This window comes from Nothobranchius furzeri, chromosome 4, assembly GCF_043380555.1.
Source record: "Nothobranchius furzeri strain GRZ-AD chromosome 4, NfurGRZ-RIMD1, whole genome shotgun sequence".
Classification (NCBI taxonomy): domain Eukaryota; kingdom Metazoa; phylum Chordata; class Actinopteri; order Cyprinodontiformes; family Nothobranchiidae; genus Nothobranchius; species Nothobranchius furzeri.
This window is the reverse complement of record NC_091744.1, coordinates 68,542,706-68,558,236: the sequence shown is the minus strand read 5'-3', so window position 1 is coordinate 68,558,236 and position 15,531 is coordinate 68,542,706. Positions and strand designations below refer to the sequence as shown.

General features: G+C 40.2%; 1 protein-coding gene across 1 annotated transcript in view; it reads right to left on the bottom strand.

The window, feature by feature from the left end:
• Positions 1-13,027, bottom strand: part of LOC107388792 (FERM domain-containing protein 5) — an 86,471-nt gene extending 73,444 nt beyond the window's left edge. The window contains exon 1 of the mRNA XM_015964496.3: positions 12,356-13,027. Within this exon, the coding sequence (XP_015819982.1) occupies positions 12,356-12,457 (102 nt within the window). The 5' untranslated portion in view covers positions 12,458-13,027. The remainder of the gene's footprint in view (positions 1-12,355) is intronic.
• Between the last annotated feature and the right edge of the window lie 2,504 nt (positions 13,028-15,531).

Below are 15,531 nucleotides of genomic sequence, written 5' to 3'. Positions count from 1 at the left end.
TGTTCATGTACATTTCCATTTTCTATTCAGAAATTTCTGAAGAAAAATCAAATGCTTTTTTATTACAGTTATAACATACTGTTTTGGTTTAAAATCCCAATTATAAACTACACAAATGCTTTAAATGTGAATAGTCCAGTAAAACCAGAGTTGTACTTAAAATAATTAAATCTCAGACCATCAGAAAGATTGTGATCTTGACCACTGTCTTGATACAGGAATCTTTAATCAGTTGTTGTCGTACTTGTTCGCATGCACTTAGCCCCTTTATTGTGGCGTGTGTGATGTGAACACCCCTCCCAGGGTGGAGGTCTGCACTCTGACTGCTTTCTGGTTTGTATTAGTTAGTTATCTTTCTTGAGTGAGTGTTTAATTTTAATACTGTACCATGTTTTACTTGCAATTTGTGACAATTCATGGTGTGTTTATAGATCATCAATTGCAGTTTGTCTAAATAGGGGGGCCCAGAACATTAGCTTGCATAGGGCCCCCACAAAGCTAGAAACGGCCCTGGATGAACCCCTGTGCTCAGCATGATAGAGTGTGATGTTTTACTACCAACACAAACTGTTTGGATGGTCTGGTTTTCAGTCTGAGCATACAAAGCCTGCTTAAAATTGCCTGAGGAATAATTGTGAACAGAAACATTTAAGAACACAATTTTAATCTGACTATATCAGAAGTAAAAAGTATGCAGTCATCAAAGAGTTACTTTGTACATGTAACAAAAAGCCTGAAGGATCTGATTCCCCTCTTTTTACTGAAACTGATGTTTTATGTGACACTCTTTGGTCAACAGAAAGTCACCATTTCAGTCAAATTATTCCTTCTTTGCTATTTTGAAGGATAAACCCCCATATTTTTCTGTAAACAATGGCTGCAAACAATTTCGTGAGCACCTTGGGCTTCCTAAAATATCCTAGATGCAAAAATCAACAGTGCATGCAATGTTTACTCAGGTGGCAAATAAGACATGAAACAATGAGGCGAGGACAAGGAGAGATCCAAAAAGCAAGTGAGGATTGGTGATAATTAACTCAAATAAATCCTGCAGAGAGATGGTGTGGAGCAAGCTGCAACTATGATGAGACAAAAACAGGCAAAGAAGTGGCGTGTGGAGCAGATCTGGACAACATGGACATGGGCAGAAGACATGAAATGTTTTTTTTTTTCAATCAAATAAAGACAGAACAATTTCCTTTATGTCACATTAAATCTGAGAAAAAACACTTTGCATCTTTTTCATAATACTTTTGTTAGCAGCTAACAGAAGATGGTCACGGATGTCCAACCACATCAGATTTTAGTTCAGCACCTGGCATGTTGACACTAGTATTTATTTCCATAACAAAGCAACTTTTGTGCCAAAGGAGTTGGTGAAGGATTAAACAACAAAGAATATGTTGGTCTGAATAGCATTCTATTTGAAATGTGAGTGCACGAAATATATAACAACCTTATGCGGAAAACCAAAACTTAGAAATTTGGCTAAAAAGTAAATTTATGCTGAGAGTATTTTTTGGAATTTATGTTTGATTCCACCAGATCTGTTCCTGTGCATCCTCATTAGTCTGCAGAAGCACAGATCCTTGAAGTTCAGAGCAAGACAAAGGCTGGATTCTCTCAAACAGCCAAGAGCCCCCAGGCCCAAAGAGAGCCGGGTGAGCAGAGAGGGAGGGACAAAAATAAAATCTCACTGTTGCCTGAAAGAGTGGAACTTACACTACAAGTCCATTAACAGCGCAGTCGGTAAACTCACAAAGGGATGTATTTAAAAGTTCTTTAAAGTATAGATTACGAAAAAAATAAGTTGTTGGTGCCCCTTTAAGAAACGCATGTCACCAAGGGCTTCTCATGCCACCTAAAGATGTACCAATCTCTAGAAACCTGCTCTTTCCCATTTTTGGTGATTCCTGGTTATCCCACAGAACTATAATTAAAATAATGAAATGTAGAATTTTTGCTAATTCTTTATTAACATCAAAACGTTGATTTTGGAAAGCTTGCCCAGTGGTACATGAGATGTTTTGCTGACACTACACATAAAGCAAAAGCAGGCACTAGCAAAACATGTCAACCGTATAGAGAGAGAGAGAGAGAGAGAGAGAGTGTGTGTGTGTGTGTGTGTGTGTGTGTGTGTGTGTGTGTGTGTGTGTGTGTGTGTGTGTGTGTGTGTGTGTGTGTGTGTGTGTGTGTGTGTGTGTGTGTGTGTGTGTGTGAGTATAACTCTTGATTTTGAGCATGCATTTGCAAGACTGGTGATACAATAAAGAGACAATATGATATTATGATACTAAAAAGCCAAAAGGCCAGATGATATTTGCATTTTCAAAGACTGAACTAAATTGTAAGCCAAGCCAACTTTATTTATAAAGCACTTTGAAAACAGCCCTCGCTGACCAAAGTGCTGAACATTAAAACATAAAAGCATAAAACAGAATAACATAGAATACAGTATAAATTAAAATCACACTAAGACAAAAACTCTAAAATCAAATAGAAAACCAAACTTTATATGGTGTTAAAAGCCAAGCTAAAAAAGTGGGTCTTTAAAGATGATTTAAAAGGTTCCAGTTAAGAAGCCTTTCTAACATGTGCCGGCAAAGAGTTCCATAGTCCGGGAGCAGCAACAGCGAAGGCCCTATCCCCTCTGAGCTTACGCTGTGTCCTTGGAACGACCAGGAGCAACTGATCAGATGACCTGAGCGACCGAGAGGAGGAGTGAACGTGCAATAGCTCAGAGAGGTAGGGCGGGGCAAGACAGTTTAAAGACTTAAAAACAAATAAAAGAAGTTTAAAATGAACACTAAAATGGACAGGAAGCCAGTGCAGTGACGAAAAAACAGGAGTGATGTGTTCACTCCTTCCTGTACCAGTTAAAAGTTGAGCAGCAGCATTTTGCACAAGCTGAAGTCGAGACAGTGAGGACTGACTCATACCAAAATACAAAGAGTTACAGTAATCCAGACGAGTTGTAATAAAAGCATGGATTACAGTTTTAAAATCCTCTTTTGTCAAAATATGCCTTACCTTTGCCAACTGTCTCAAATGGAAGAAGCTGGATTTGACAACTGCACTGATCTGACTGTCCAACCTAAAATCACTGTCCATTTTAAAACCCAAGTTGGTCACTGTTGGTTTTCTGTGCAGAGCCATGGGGCCCAAGTCCATGGGAGTGGGCCTGCTGGAGGTACCAGTACCAAAGGCAATTATCTCTGTCTTTTTCTCATTAAAATTTAAAAAGTTAAAAGCCATCCAAGATTTTACCTCATCCAAACAAACCGCTAGAGATTTTATACTGCAGCCATCTTTTTGTTTTAGCGGGAGATACATCTGTGTATCGTCTGCATAGCAATGGAAGGCAATTTTGTGCTTTCTAAAACTCAGGCCAGATGGTTCCACAGAGACTCCCAGTGTTATCGCGAGATCTTGTTCTATCAGATTCATGGAGGTAAAACATGTTGCCAAGCAGTCAAATTTTGAATTACTCCATGCAAAAGAAATACAGCACATGTATAAAAAAATCAATACACTCCTTTTACATATTGATTCAGTATCAGAACATGAAATATTTCACTGTGTGATAAAGTGGCATTGAAACACACACAACCACAGCAACACATATGGCAGCAGTCACTTCTACCTGGAGTGGTGGTGGTGTTGGGCATTCACACTCATTCGTTACTGCTGGATTTGCAGTGGTTTGTGTGGGTGTGGGGTCTGGGATGGTGCTCGCGTCTCTCCTCTTGTGGGGAACCTAGCATCAGCACAGCCTACATGCATTTGACAGAGCTGAAGGAAGCTACAAAATATTTGACTGATAACCAGTATTGGGAACGTTACTTTTAAAAAGTAATTAATAATAATAATACATCGTACTTATATAGCGCTTGCTTAGGACACTCAAAGATGCTTTCATGCACTCTCACATTCACACACTGCTAGTGATGGTAAGGTACTTTGTGGCCACAGCCGCCCTGGGGCGGTCTAACAGAGGGGAGACTGCCGCTTGGCGCCGTCGGCCCCTCTGACCATCACCAACACAGGAAAGTTGGGTGAAGTGTCTTGCCCAAGGACACAACAGCAGAATACCTCTGGCGGGAGCTGGAATAAAACCATGACCCTCCGATCATGAGGCAGCCCGCTCTACGTCCTGAGCTACTGCTGCCCCAATTAGTTATAGTTAATTAGTTATAGTTACTGATAATTTTGTCAAAAAAAGTAACTCATTTACTTACCGGGTTACAAAATTATAAAAATAACTAATAACCAAGAAAAATTACTATTTCGTTACATTTTTTCATTGGAGAATGCAAGAAAAATGGGTTTGCCTCTTACTTAAACTTACTCAATTTACTATAAATTACTGCAATACTGAAATATAAATGACTAATGACTGGAACATAATAAAATGTATGTCCAAATGTTTTTATAAAACTGAATAATTGAAATAAATAAGCACTTAGGAGGAACTACAAACAGGAGCATTACACTAATCTACACTATTAAAATGTCACTGTGATATTTAATTAGACCCCAATCAGCTAAAATGTATAATTGAAGATAGAAACACGTTGCCTTTGACCGCTGGAGATAGGCACCAGCCCCCTGCGACCCTACATGGATGAGCGGGTTCAGGAAATGGATGAATGGAAATAGAAACACCTGTAAAGGTTCCAGAGTCTTTAAATGGTCTCTCAGTCTAGTTAAATTACTGAAATAAATGTAATTTTGCACAGTGTTCTAATTATTTTTCCAGCTTCACATAATTGCTTGTTTTAGTAGCATTTCTGTTGCTGGTGTTCTGGTTAAATAAATAAATAAAAATCCTTTAAAATGACACTAGAAGAGGCACAAATCTGATGGAGGATTTAAATTTACTAACTTGGGTCAGACCCAAACACAGAAGAGCTGAAGCTGGGTGGTAAAGACACACAGGTAGTTCTAATAACACCTGAGCGCCCATGACGTTTCAGACTGATGCATCAGTGTTACAGCGGGACAAAAGAAAAAATCAGAAACAGGTTACAGCTGGATGATCTAGGAGGGTAGAAGATCGTGACGTCTGAGCGGTGAACAGGTGACCTTCGGGTCGTCCTGCTGCTACGCCAAGAAGGGCACGGCTGCAGATTCACACCAGCAGCAGCGAATCTGCAGGTCTGCAGCTGTAGAATATTCATCACGTCTTCCTCGTTCTTCACGAGCCGTGATGCACTTGGATGAAAACATCTGCCTCTTTAGCTCCCAATCAGCTGATGACAGCTGCTACACATCGCGCTGCTGAGTTAGTAACGCACGCATTTACTTATTACTTAGGGAAACTGCGTTATGATAAAAGAAGACGATAGTTAATGAAATTTCTAGTTACTGAAAAAAAATTTTTTTTAGTAACGCTGTTATTTTTAACAGCATTATTCCCATCACTGCTGATAACCTGGCTTTGTTGCTAGTGGACCTATAAATAATAATATTTTTGTTCCAACACTGTTTCTTTTTAGTTTGTGGCTTTTTTAGTACTGGTTGGCTCATATTATGGTTAGTTCATGCTGCAGCACCTTGACCCAGTATCTGAAATTTGGTGTGTTACATGATTTCCAACAGAACATTTTCAGCGAGACATTACAGACATTACAATCTGTTTGATTCTGATTTGGGCTCTAAAACTTTTTAGGTCAGCGTCGGAACACAGCTCTAATCTGAGGTTTTGGGATTACTCCTGCACATCAGAACTGGAGGTCACAAACACCCTTTCTAACTGATCAAAGCTAAAAACAGACAGATTCATTCTCTCTTTTAAATTACCTGCCCTAAGAAATCCAATGGTCTCCCTTTCAAGGTCTTAACCAGGAGCTGCAAAGCAACGCGCTTAATCATTTACAAGAATGCTGATGTATGTAAATACAGCCAGCAAGCTGAGCTATCTGTTAGCAATATTACAGCTCTAGGCTGGGTCCTTTAAAGCAGATTGTGCAATACACAGGGGTTAACCTCAATGCTGCTTTGGTCTTTTCTACTCTTCTGATTAGCAAACTGGGCACAACACACACACACACACACACACACACACACACAGTGCTAGTAGGGTGTTTAATAGTCAGGCCTTTAGATGGAGCTTAATAACCTCAGGCTCCACTCTGTTTCTCTTTGTCCCACAACACATCTCTGACAGCACAATAGAGGGCTCATCAGACTGCTGCCGACACAGACAGACTGCCTTCCTGCAACAGCTTGCGCGCGCGCACACACACACACACACAAGACTCAGGGGAATAGGTGAGGGACATTTGGTCAGACAGACCCAAACAAGCCACGTTTGGGGGCTTAAACATCCTGCTATAACAAAACTGAGAAATATATATTCATGACAGAAGAAAGAAACTTCTGTAAGTGCATGTAAGCTCATTTCTATGACTGCGTAGCAGGAGTTATTTGGCATCTTGTCTCCTGCTAAGCTTTTTCAAGAACCTCGGTAAGCTAGCGCAGGTCAGGCAGAGTAAATTTGCATAAAATATTCAGCTTGGATTCAAAATTGTGTGAGAGACAGCAGGAGAAACACAAAGGTAAAGATTAAAAACCAAATCCAAAGGCAGGAACAGCCCTGACATGATGCCACAGCTCTTTTTTTTATCAACAAGTACAGGCTGGTAGAGAGCAACGGGCGACCCGCTGCTCTCGGGTTTCAAATGCTGCCTAAATGTAAAGTGAAGGAATCCTTAATTGCCATCTTCTACAGGCTGTTGGGCTTAGATGCTGCCGAGCACAAGTGGCGTTCTCCTGAGATTACTTCTCATGAAACATTCAGGCGTAGCACGCATTTTAATCATTCATATGAAGCGTATCAACAGTGCTAGCCACTACAGGCTCAGCGAATTCACACACCTGCACAGAGACGTATGATCAGTTTCAGAGCTGTTATATTGAACAACTTAAACTTTGATTCATGCCTACGTGACACAATGATGCATTTGGTTGCACAGGTGGCTCTGAGAAAGAGACATTTGCATGCCCTGCCTCTGTTGTGATTTCCTCCTCCCACAATTCAAAAGACATTTTGAAGCCTGTATTTTTTTCTTTTTGGCTTTTGTTTTTACTTTTCTTAAAATCTGAACGTCACTAACAAGAGATGAAACAGAAAATCTGTGGTCACCAGATAATGTTTAATGATCTTTAAAAAAAGAGCACAGAAATGGTTAATTGTCATTTATTGGAAGCCAGATTTAAGCCACTCATTGTTTCTTTTGTAAAGCTTAAGCCAAAGTTAAGTACTAATGCAGTAATATATAATACATGCTATTTTGGACTGATGCCTTAGTCTGTTAGAATGAGTATTGTTTGGTGTATGCTGAAGAAGGCTGAGGCACTGATGCTAAACTTCACATGCTTGTGTTTTTTCATCCTAATGCAGGACAATACATCCAAGTTGTCTGGCAGGATTTTACTTTGGCAACTAGGCTAGATGATATTAATAAACCAGTTGGGTTTTATTAATTAATTAGCAAATAAGTCTCCATTTAGAGCAGGGTCTACTGTGCTGGAAGAGTAATGCCTTATTATTGTTATTTTGACACCTCTGATGTCACTGTGTGCCATTTCTACATTTGTCAATAACGGAGGAAATGTGTCATGCTGTTTTTCCCTATTATCAATAATGGTCACACCATTTGTCTAAAATATCAAAAATGGTTTTGTATTTTAGCAACACCTCATCCACTGCAGCTGCCATTATCTTCATGTGAGCCTCAAATCATTTCTTCAGCTCATGATTTATTAATATTCTTCTATAAATTTGAGTTTGGAGCAACATACGTAGATAAAGGGAGGGTGTTCGTCATGAATTTATGATGACCCAAAAAACAATTGAGGTTATTAGAAACTGATATTTTCTAAGAATGGCTAAGTAAATGCCATGTCACCAAATGTCACCAAAAGAATCCAAATCCTTTCATGATCAAAAATCTAAGAAAACCCTAAAACTGAAACATAAAAAGTGCCGCTGTAATTTAAAAACAGGTCCCAAGCTTTATCTCATGTGATCAAAAATAAAACAAAAAAAACAATACAGAATTTCTGGGAAAAAGCTCAGAGGACAGGAACTGAGTCAACAGAAAGACTGGTCTGAGTGATGTGGACTGACGGCTCCTGGTGCCCTCCCAAGCCTTTAGCAGGGCACTGGTGTTTGTCAGGAGTTTTATAATCCTGACCACTGAGTGATCCCACAATTTCCCACAGTAACTGTGGAGTCACCGTAGCAACAGCTGAGACGCTGGCATCATGCTTCAAAGTGAAGCACCCCTCAATACACAGACTCCCATCCCCCATCAGACTCTTCATGAGAGGTCAGCAGATTTTAGAAGAACTTGTGCACAAATGGCTCTTACTGACACGCCAAAAAATAGCCAAAAAATAGAAGCTGACTCTAAACTGGTGAACCCTTTCTTATTAAACTTTTACCACTGAAGAAGAAGTGATCTAAGTGCCAAAGCTACAAAATGATGAGTTATTATTTTTCTCTAAGAAAGCTAATTTATACTAACCTACAAGACAAGAAAATGTAGAAACTTTACACAAAAATGGCTAAAATTCTAACAAAAGCAATACGTTGCAGATTTACCTGTCTGATATATTATGATCTTTATTAATATTTCTCTACACAATCATTACAGTTTTTGTTCTGCTCGGACTGAAATCCTTACCGGCACTCCTCAAGGATGTGTGCTCAGTCCTTTACTTCTCACTGATGATCACACAGCTGAAGTTCAGCACAAACCAACTTCTTAAATCTGCTGATGACACATCAACATGGAAACTTCTTAAATTTGAGATGAAACTTTAAGCTGGTGGAGAGGAAACATCCGTCCTGTCTTTTAACTACACTAAAAAGAGTTTTAAATTCAAGTGGCAATGTGTAATTTTACCTTTAATCTCTGGAAATTATCCACCTAAATGTTGTTGAAAATGAATTAAATGATGTCCAGTCTCGGAAATTTTTGGCGGCTATGTAACATACACCTATAAAATTGGGTCTAAAGTAGATAGGGTGCAGGTCTAGCATCTTTAGGGGACACCATATTAGACTCCATGTTTTCTTCTGGCCAGCTCGTGGTCCTGCGCCTGTCGATGACATCACACTAGATAATTAGCTTTATATGCAACTTATGAAAGTTACGTCACCACGTTCGAAAACATTTAGGTAATAAGAAACATGAATTTAATAACAAAATTCTTTCCAAAATCTGAAAGAACAGAATTGAAAAAGAGATGCAGGAACCCGAGCGGATCAGGAAAACTACAGAGTGAGAAAATTACATCGTCATTGTATTCTCTCTATGGATTGGAATTAACTGAGATCAATGTCTGAGGAGTCGCGCCGAGGTCACATGTTTCCTAACAACCATCGACATAATATACGGGTAACAACATTTACCATGAGGGTTGTTTTTTTTTTTGTTTTTTTTTTTACTAGCGGCAGTCATGGCGATCTGGTGTAAAACTACCCTGAATTGAGTGTGCTGCCCCCTAGTGCCAGGAAACTACAAGCTGCCACGTTAAAGCTACTCAGTAAAAGCTGTCCTGTGGGTAAGGTCAACCACGAGCTTGCTGCTCACCTCGACTCGGGATGTTGAGGATCGGAGGGTGGACTACTTTGAAGACCTCAATCCTAGCAGCGTTTCTTCTACTGAGGAAGGCTCAAGGCTAAAAGTGAAATTCAAACTCCTGCAACAATCTTTAGGCCATTTATATCACAGAGGATCTCTCAAATGCTTAATCTGGCCAAGAAACCAGCAGAGATTACAGAATCCTTTGAGATTTTCTGAAACCATTCTCACCATCTTTTAATAGGGCACTATGAGAGCACACATCACGGCATCATTTCCTGCTCTGGCAACTGACAGGAAGACACTGCAACTTGTGGTGAAAACTGCTGGGAAAAGACATTGAGGTCTGGTGCAACTCCTAACACACACATACGTGATGATGTACAATTCTGATTATCTTATTGTGTGGAATGAAAGATTTGCTTGAAAATTTAAAGAAAATATGCTAAAAATTGGTTGTTTTCAGACTGCGAGTCATGCTGTGAGATGAGAGAATGACTAACGTCCAGTCAAAACCCATTCTCAATGAGAAACTCAACCTAAAGGTAAACTCAGGATGAACAGACTGCACTAAGATGTCTGAAACTCCTTAATAATGCAGAATGTTTGGGTTCTGCTTTTTTTAAAACAGGACTACAAGTATCACAAATGTGCGTTGCGTGTACACTCAACACACCCACTGTGCTCAATGATTCTTACAAGTGAGAAAATTAATTTGTCATTAAGTCAGTTGTGCTAAATGAGCCATAGTTGGTCGTCTTGGTGATGTTATTGTTGCACAAAACTGCATTAAAAGGACACAAAAGCAGAAAAAGCTTGAGGGTAAAAGCAATATTCACCGAGATGAGGACTACGTCTGCTGGGAAATTAGTGATAAGTGCTCGCTTCTCCTTCCCTTGCCCCTGTGGACATCTCCATAATTCATCAATGAAGATCTTAAGCTCATGAGCCCTAAAAGATGGACATCAATTCTTGCTTATAGTGTAAAAGCCTTGGCTTTGTTAGTAATTTACCTACCAGGAAGTGGATGGAGGCTGACCTGAGCCAGGGGCAAATCTGCCAATATGGAGCCATTAAAAAGTTCAGAGAAAGGATTCAAGTGTGCTGGAAAAAGGTCTAAGGGGAAATAAAAATGCACCATGCAGGACAGGTAAGAAAGCAGGAAAAGAGAGACTAAAACATGAACAAAGTAAGGCTATGAGGGTCAGCTTTAGTGTTTTCCCCCCTTTTGGCGGGCCATAAAGCCTGGAGGGACACAAATAAATGTGGAACACACATTAGCGATGGGGCTAGTCAGCTGCATCATCCTGCTCCCTCGCTGGATAAGAAAGATAATCAGGCTGCCAGACAGCCACCGCTGAGTGGGAGCATTCTCCCCTTTCACTCTCCACTCCCCTCCTTCCCCTCAGTTACGTCAGCCACCCCGACTCTGCTGCAAACAGCACACCTGCTGGTTTCACGGTCCATCTGGCCCAGCTCCATCACTTGCTCAGCTCTGAGCAGAAACGCAGGTCTGTTTACAACCTGGGCACACAGTCACATCCCTGGTTATTTCAGTATCTGTTTCACACTCAGGCCTATAGTCACTGGGATGAACGATAGGAATGTGACCCGTTGATGACGTCAAACATCAAAGTGACAAGAATATTACCTTATTAACATTTCCTTGCACCATGTTACAGGTGTGATGTTTGTATGCTGTGTCTTCGTCACCTACATTTCCAAGGATTTCCTCGTTTTCTTGCAGCTGAATCCACGTTTTGAACATGTTTTATCTTGTTATTGAAGTGACAGGTTCTCTCCCCTGTTTTAAATCAAGTCAGCATGAACACAAAACTGCACACGTATCAAAGCAATGCTGTTGGAAGTGAGACAAAAGGGCTGAGCGACACATCTTAACACGAATGGCTTTGCTTGTTTTAAGTCTCGTATCAAAGTGGCTCGGATGACAATATCCACAATTCTCTTCTACGATTTAAGAATTGTTTTTTTGGTGTGGGGGGTAAATGCTGCATTTTTAAAAATAAGTCCTATTAGAGCTGCACTGTGTCGATTTAAGAATAATTTGTTTTATAGGGAACTGGATTAACAACACAATGAAATTATAGCTGCTGCTTCAAGGCTGTCCAGTCAGATCCAGCAAGAATCAACTCAGAAGAAAGAAAAAAATAAGGTGTAGATTATTTAAGTCTGGACACTCTGCCAGCCAAATTGGGCATGCTGATGTCTCGGATCACACAAGAGTAATGGGGGAAAGAACAAGACCAGTCATCAACTCAGTCCTAAGAGTCACTATCCTCTGTGTTTGAAATCAGGGGTGTCCATCGCTCATTTAGTGTCTGTTCTGATTCTAGAAAACTCCTGCATATTTTAGATCAGTGAGTCCAATTCAATTTAAAAGAATAAGTGATGATTAGCAAGCTTTTGAGATGCTGAGGAAATAAGCATTTATTCAGGTGCAGGAGCAGGGAAAGATCTAAACATGCAGGATAGCGACCCTTGTGGACTAGGCTACTATTTTAGATGATGCTCTCAACACACTTGATTAAAATGGTTCAATTACAGTATACTGCAGAAGCCTGCTAATCGTCCATTCATTTGAATCAAGTATGAGCAGAGAAAGATGCAGGACAGTGGCCCTCGGGATGTGTTGCCCATTGTGCTAATGTGGTGCGTTTGAGCCAGCGGCGGGGCATTCAAGCACAGATCCTCCGCTCAGACAGACCTACCCAACAGCTGCGGTCCGACAGGTGACTGACCTGAATGGTGCACGTATATTCCGTATCATCCAGCAGTCTGACAGTGCAGTTGTATTCCCGCTCAAGATTCCTGACGCTGCCACTCATGAATCGGCCCAACATCTTCCCAAAAGACCCGCTGCGCTGCGTCTACTCGGGACCAGAACAATAAACTCAACGCCAGCGCGCAAGTGAATGTCACAGTGACAGCATTCCCCGGTCCTCCAAGCGGCCAGCAGCCACGGATTCAGCCGCCGAGGCTCGCACCATCGCTGTTCCCCCTGATAAGTTTCCTTGTGCCGTGGCTCCGGGATGCTGAGCGCAGAATCCAAGGATGCCTGCATCCAGATCCAGATCCAAAGGCAGCTACTGGCGATGTTGTAAGTCTCTGGTCGAGCAAAGGATTATCTCTCCCCATTCAGCGCTGCCACTTGAGCTGGCGGGCGGGTCCCAGGGAAAACTGACGTCCAAGTTAGCCAACAGGAGCGCGGGGATGTTGTTTATGTTTTAGGATTATTTCCAGCATTGCTTTTTCCAAAACTGCAGTTTCTCCTGACTCTTCTTTCGACTACACGAACAAGTTTATCATCATTGGTTACCATTTACATGGAGCCATCTCAAACTTTAAATTATGACGCAATTGCAGTTGTCTTCATTTTCCCTAAATTAGATCAAACCCATCCACTCTAGAATCCGTTGTTTAGATTTTGAGCGGTCATTAATTAATTAATCAAGATCATGATTATTTTGTATTTTAATTCATTCAGGAGCGACACAGTATGCTTTTAATACACCCCTCTCTTTGAAATGCCTCCTCCAATGCTCCTAAACCCCCCAAATTGATCTGGAATAACTCTCCCCGGGTTTCTCAACGCCTGTGCAGAAATTAAATGTGTTTATACTGCCACCTGCAGGCCACTTGTCGAAAATGCATTTATGGCGAAAACAATTGTCTAATTAATAATCGCCGTCAAGCCTCCGGAGTTGATTACCACTTATTAATTTTGAGTTATTTAAATATGCAAATCACAAGTTGTTAGTGAAGATGATGAGTTGTCTAATTAAACGTGAGCTGGTGTGAATAGGCTACTTAATCTGAAAAGGTAGTCTTGTTTATCAGCAGCGTGCGTTGCAAGTATTACAATATTGCGTGATTTGAGAGCGTTCCATAATGTGTTATTCTCTATAAACGAGCTGGTTTTGTTGGCTTCGTAGCATTCAGTACAGCTGTAAAGCCCAAAAGATGCTCTTAATTAACCCAAATAAAACACTGCGCGTATTAATCTATGATAAATGTGCAGAGATGTCGTAAAAAACGTACTTTTTGACGTGTTTGAATTAAACAGAAAAACATTCCACCGACTTCTTTATTTCTGCCGTGACCCGGATTCGAACCGGGGTTGCTGCGGCCACAACGCAGAGTACTAACCACCATACGATCACGGCGAGCTAATCGGGTACGGTGTAATCTTGCACAATTGCACGTTTATGTAGAAAACACTGATCATTGTGTTAATGTTCTATGTGCTTTGTTTTCATAAAATAAATTAAAACTACGATAGTAAATCTGCAAGACAAGCTGATCCTTATTCTAATATATAAATAGACTACAGTACAGAACAGATAAAAAACAGAGCTTAATTTTGAATAAATACAAGTAAAAAAAACTTTAAATAATCTGAGTAGAAGCTTTCAGTGTCTAAATAATATTTTATTTAGCATTTCCTTGATTGCCATTTAAACAACAGAGTCACAGGTTTAGGCATGGAATAAACATATTATGACATAGCCTAGGCTATCAGTGAAAAAAGTTTAGTATGCCTAAATAACTTTACTAAATAATTTTTATTTTGATTAAAAAATCAGATTTGAACTTTTCTAAGCTTAAACTGGTGAATGTGTCTGCTTGCAGGAAATGTCCTAGCCATGCTGAAGCAGATGGTGAAGATTGTTCAAATTCTGATTCATGACATTGTGATGAAAACTTCTCAAGCAGGTGTAACTCAACTATTTTATTCTATGATACTAGTATAAGTAAGGCAAGGCAGCTTTATTTATATAGCACATTTCAAGCAGAGGCAATTCAATGTGCTGTCCAATTAGCAAGATTAGCGACACTATTAAAATCAAATGTGAGAGCGCAATTAAAATACACACAACTTCAATTTAGATTTAAAATTTTAAAAGAAAAAGACAAAGTTAAGGGGTGAGCAGTTACAGTGCAGAAGGTGCAGTATAAGAACAGTCATTCAAAGGCTGATCAATACATGGAATTTTTCAATTTTGATTTAAACGTTTCTAGAGTTGGGGAACCTTTGACTCCATCTGTGTGCAGCACAGTAGCTAAAAGCAGTGTCACCCTGTTAGGTTCTGACCCGGGGGTCTACCAGCTGACTGTTTCCTAAGGAACTCAAAGTCCTGCCGAGCGAACATACAGGAAGGAAATCCAACATGTCTTTTGGCCCCATGTCATCGAGTGATTTATAAACTAGTAGAAGCACTTTGAAATTGATTCTGTAGTTTACTGGTATCCAGTGTAGATATTTAAGAACAGGCGTGATGTGCTCGATTCTCTTGGTTCTTGTTAAGACTCTAGCAGCAGCATTCTGAACAAGCTGCAGTTGCTTCACAGCGTTTTTAGGAAGACCAGTCAAAAGGTCATTGCAATAGTCCAGCCTGCTGGAGATGAACCCGTGAATGAGTTTTTCTCTGTCTGGGCATGAGACCATGTCTTGCTATTTGATGATAATAAAATGCTGATTTGGTGTAATGTGACTATTGAAGCTCGGGTCTGAATTAATTATGACACCATGATTTCTAACCTGGGTAAAACACTTTATTCCTTTGGCACCATGTTGAGAAATAACCCAGTAAAGTAAACATGCAAGAAGAGCGGGCAGCGTTGTTCTTTCTGGTCAAGGTTATTTTAGAGTCTGCAACGTTTTAGAAAAAACAAACATTCTATTGAGCAACCTTGTTCACTGTGTTAGAGATCAAGCAATGTTTTACCACAAAGCAGCACCCAACTTTCACCAGATTTTGAATCTTCATTACAGAATGGAACTAAAGCGGGAAAACAGTCTGCTCAGGATATCTGATGGCAGAAATTGCCAAATAGCATTTTTTGTCAGTGTCACAAGTCATGATGATAATGAGCATGTAGGTATTGTAAAAGAAAAAGTGTTTCAAAACCGGCT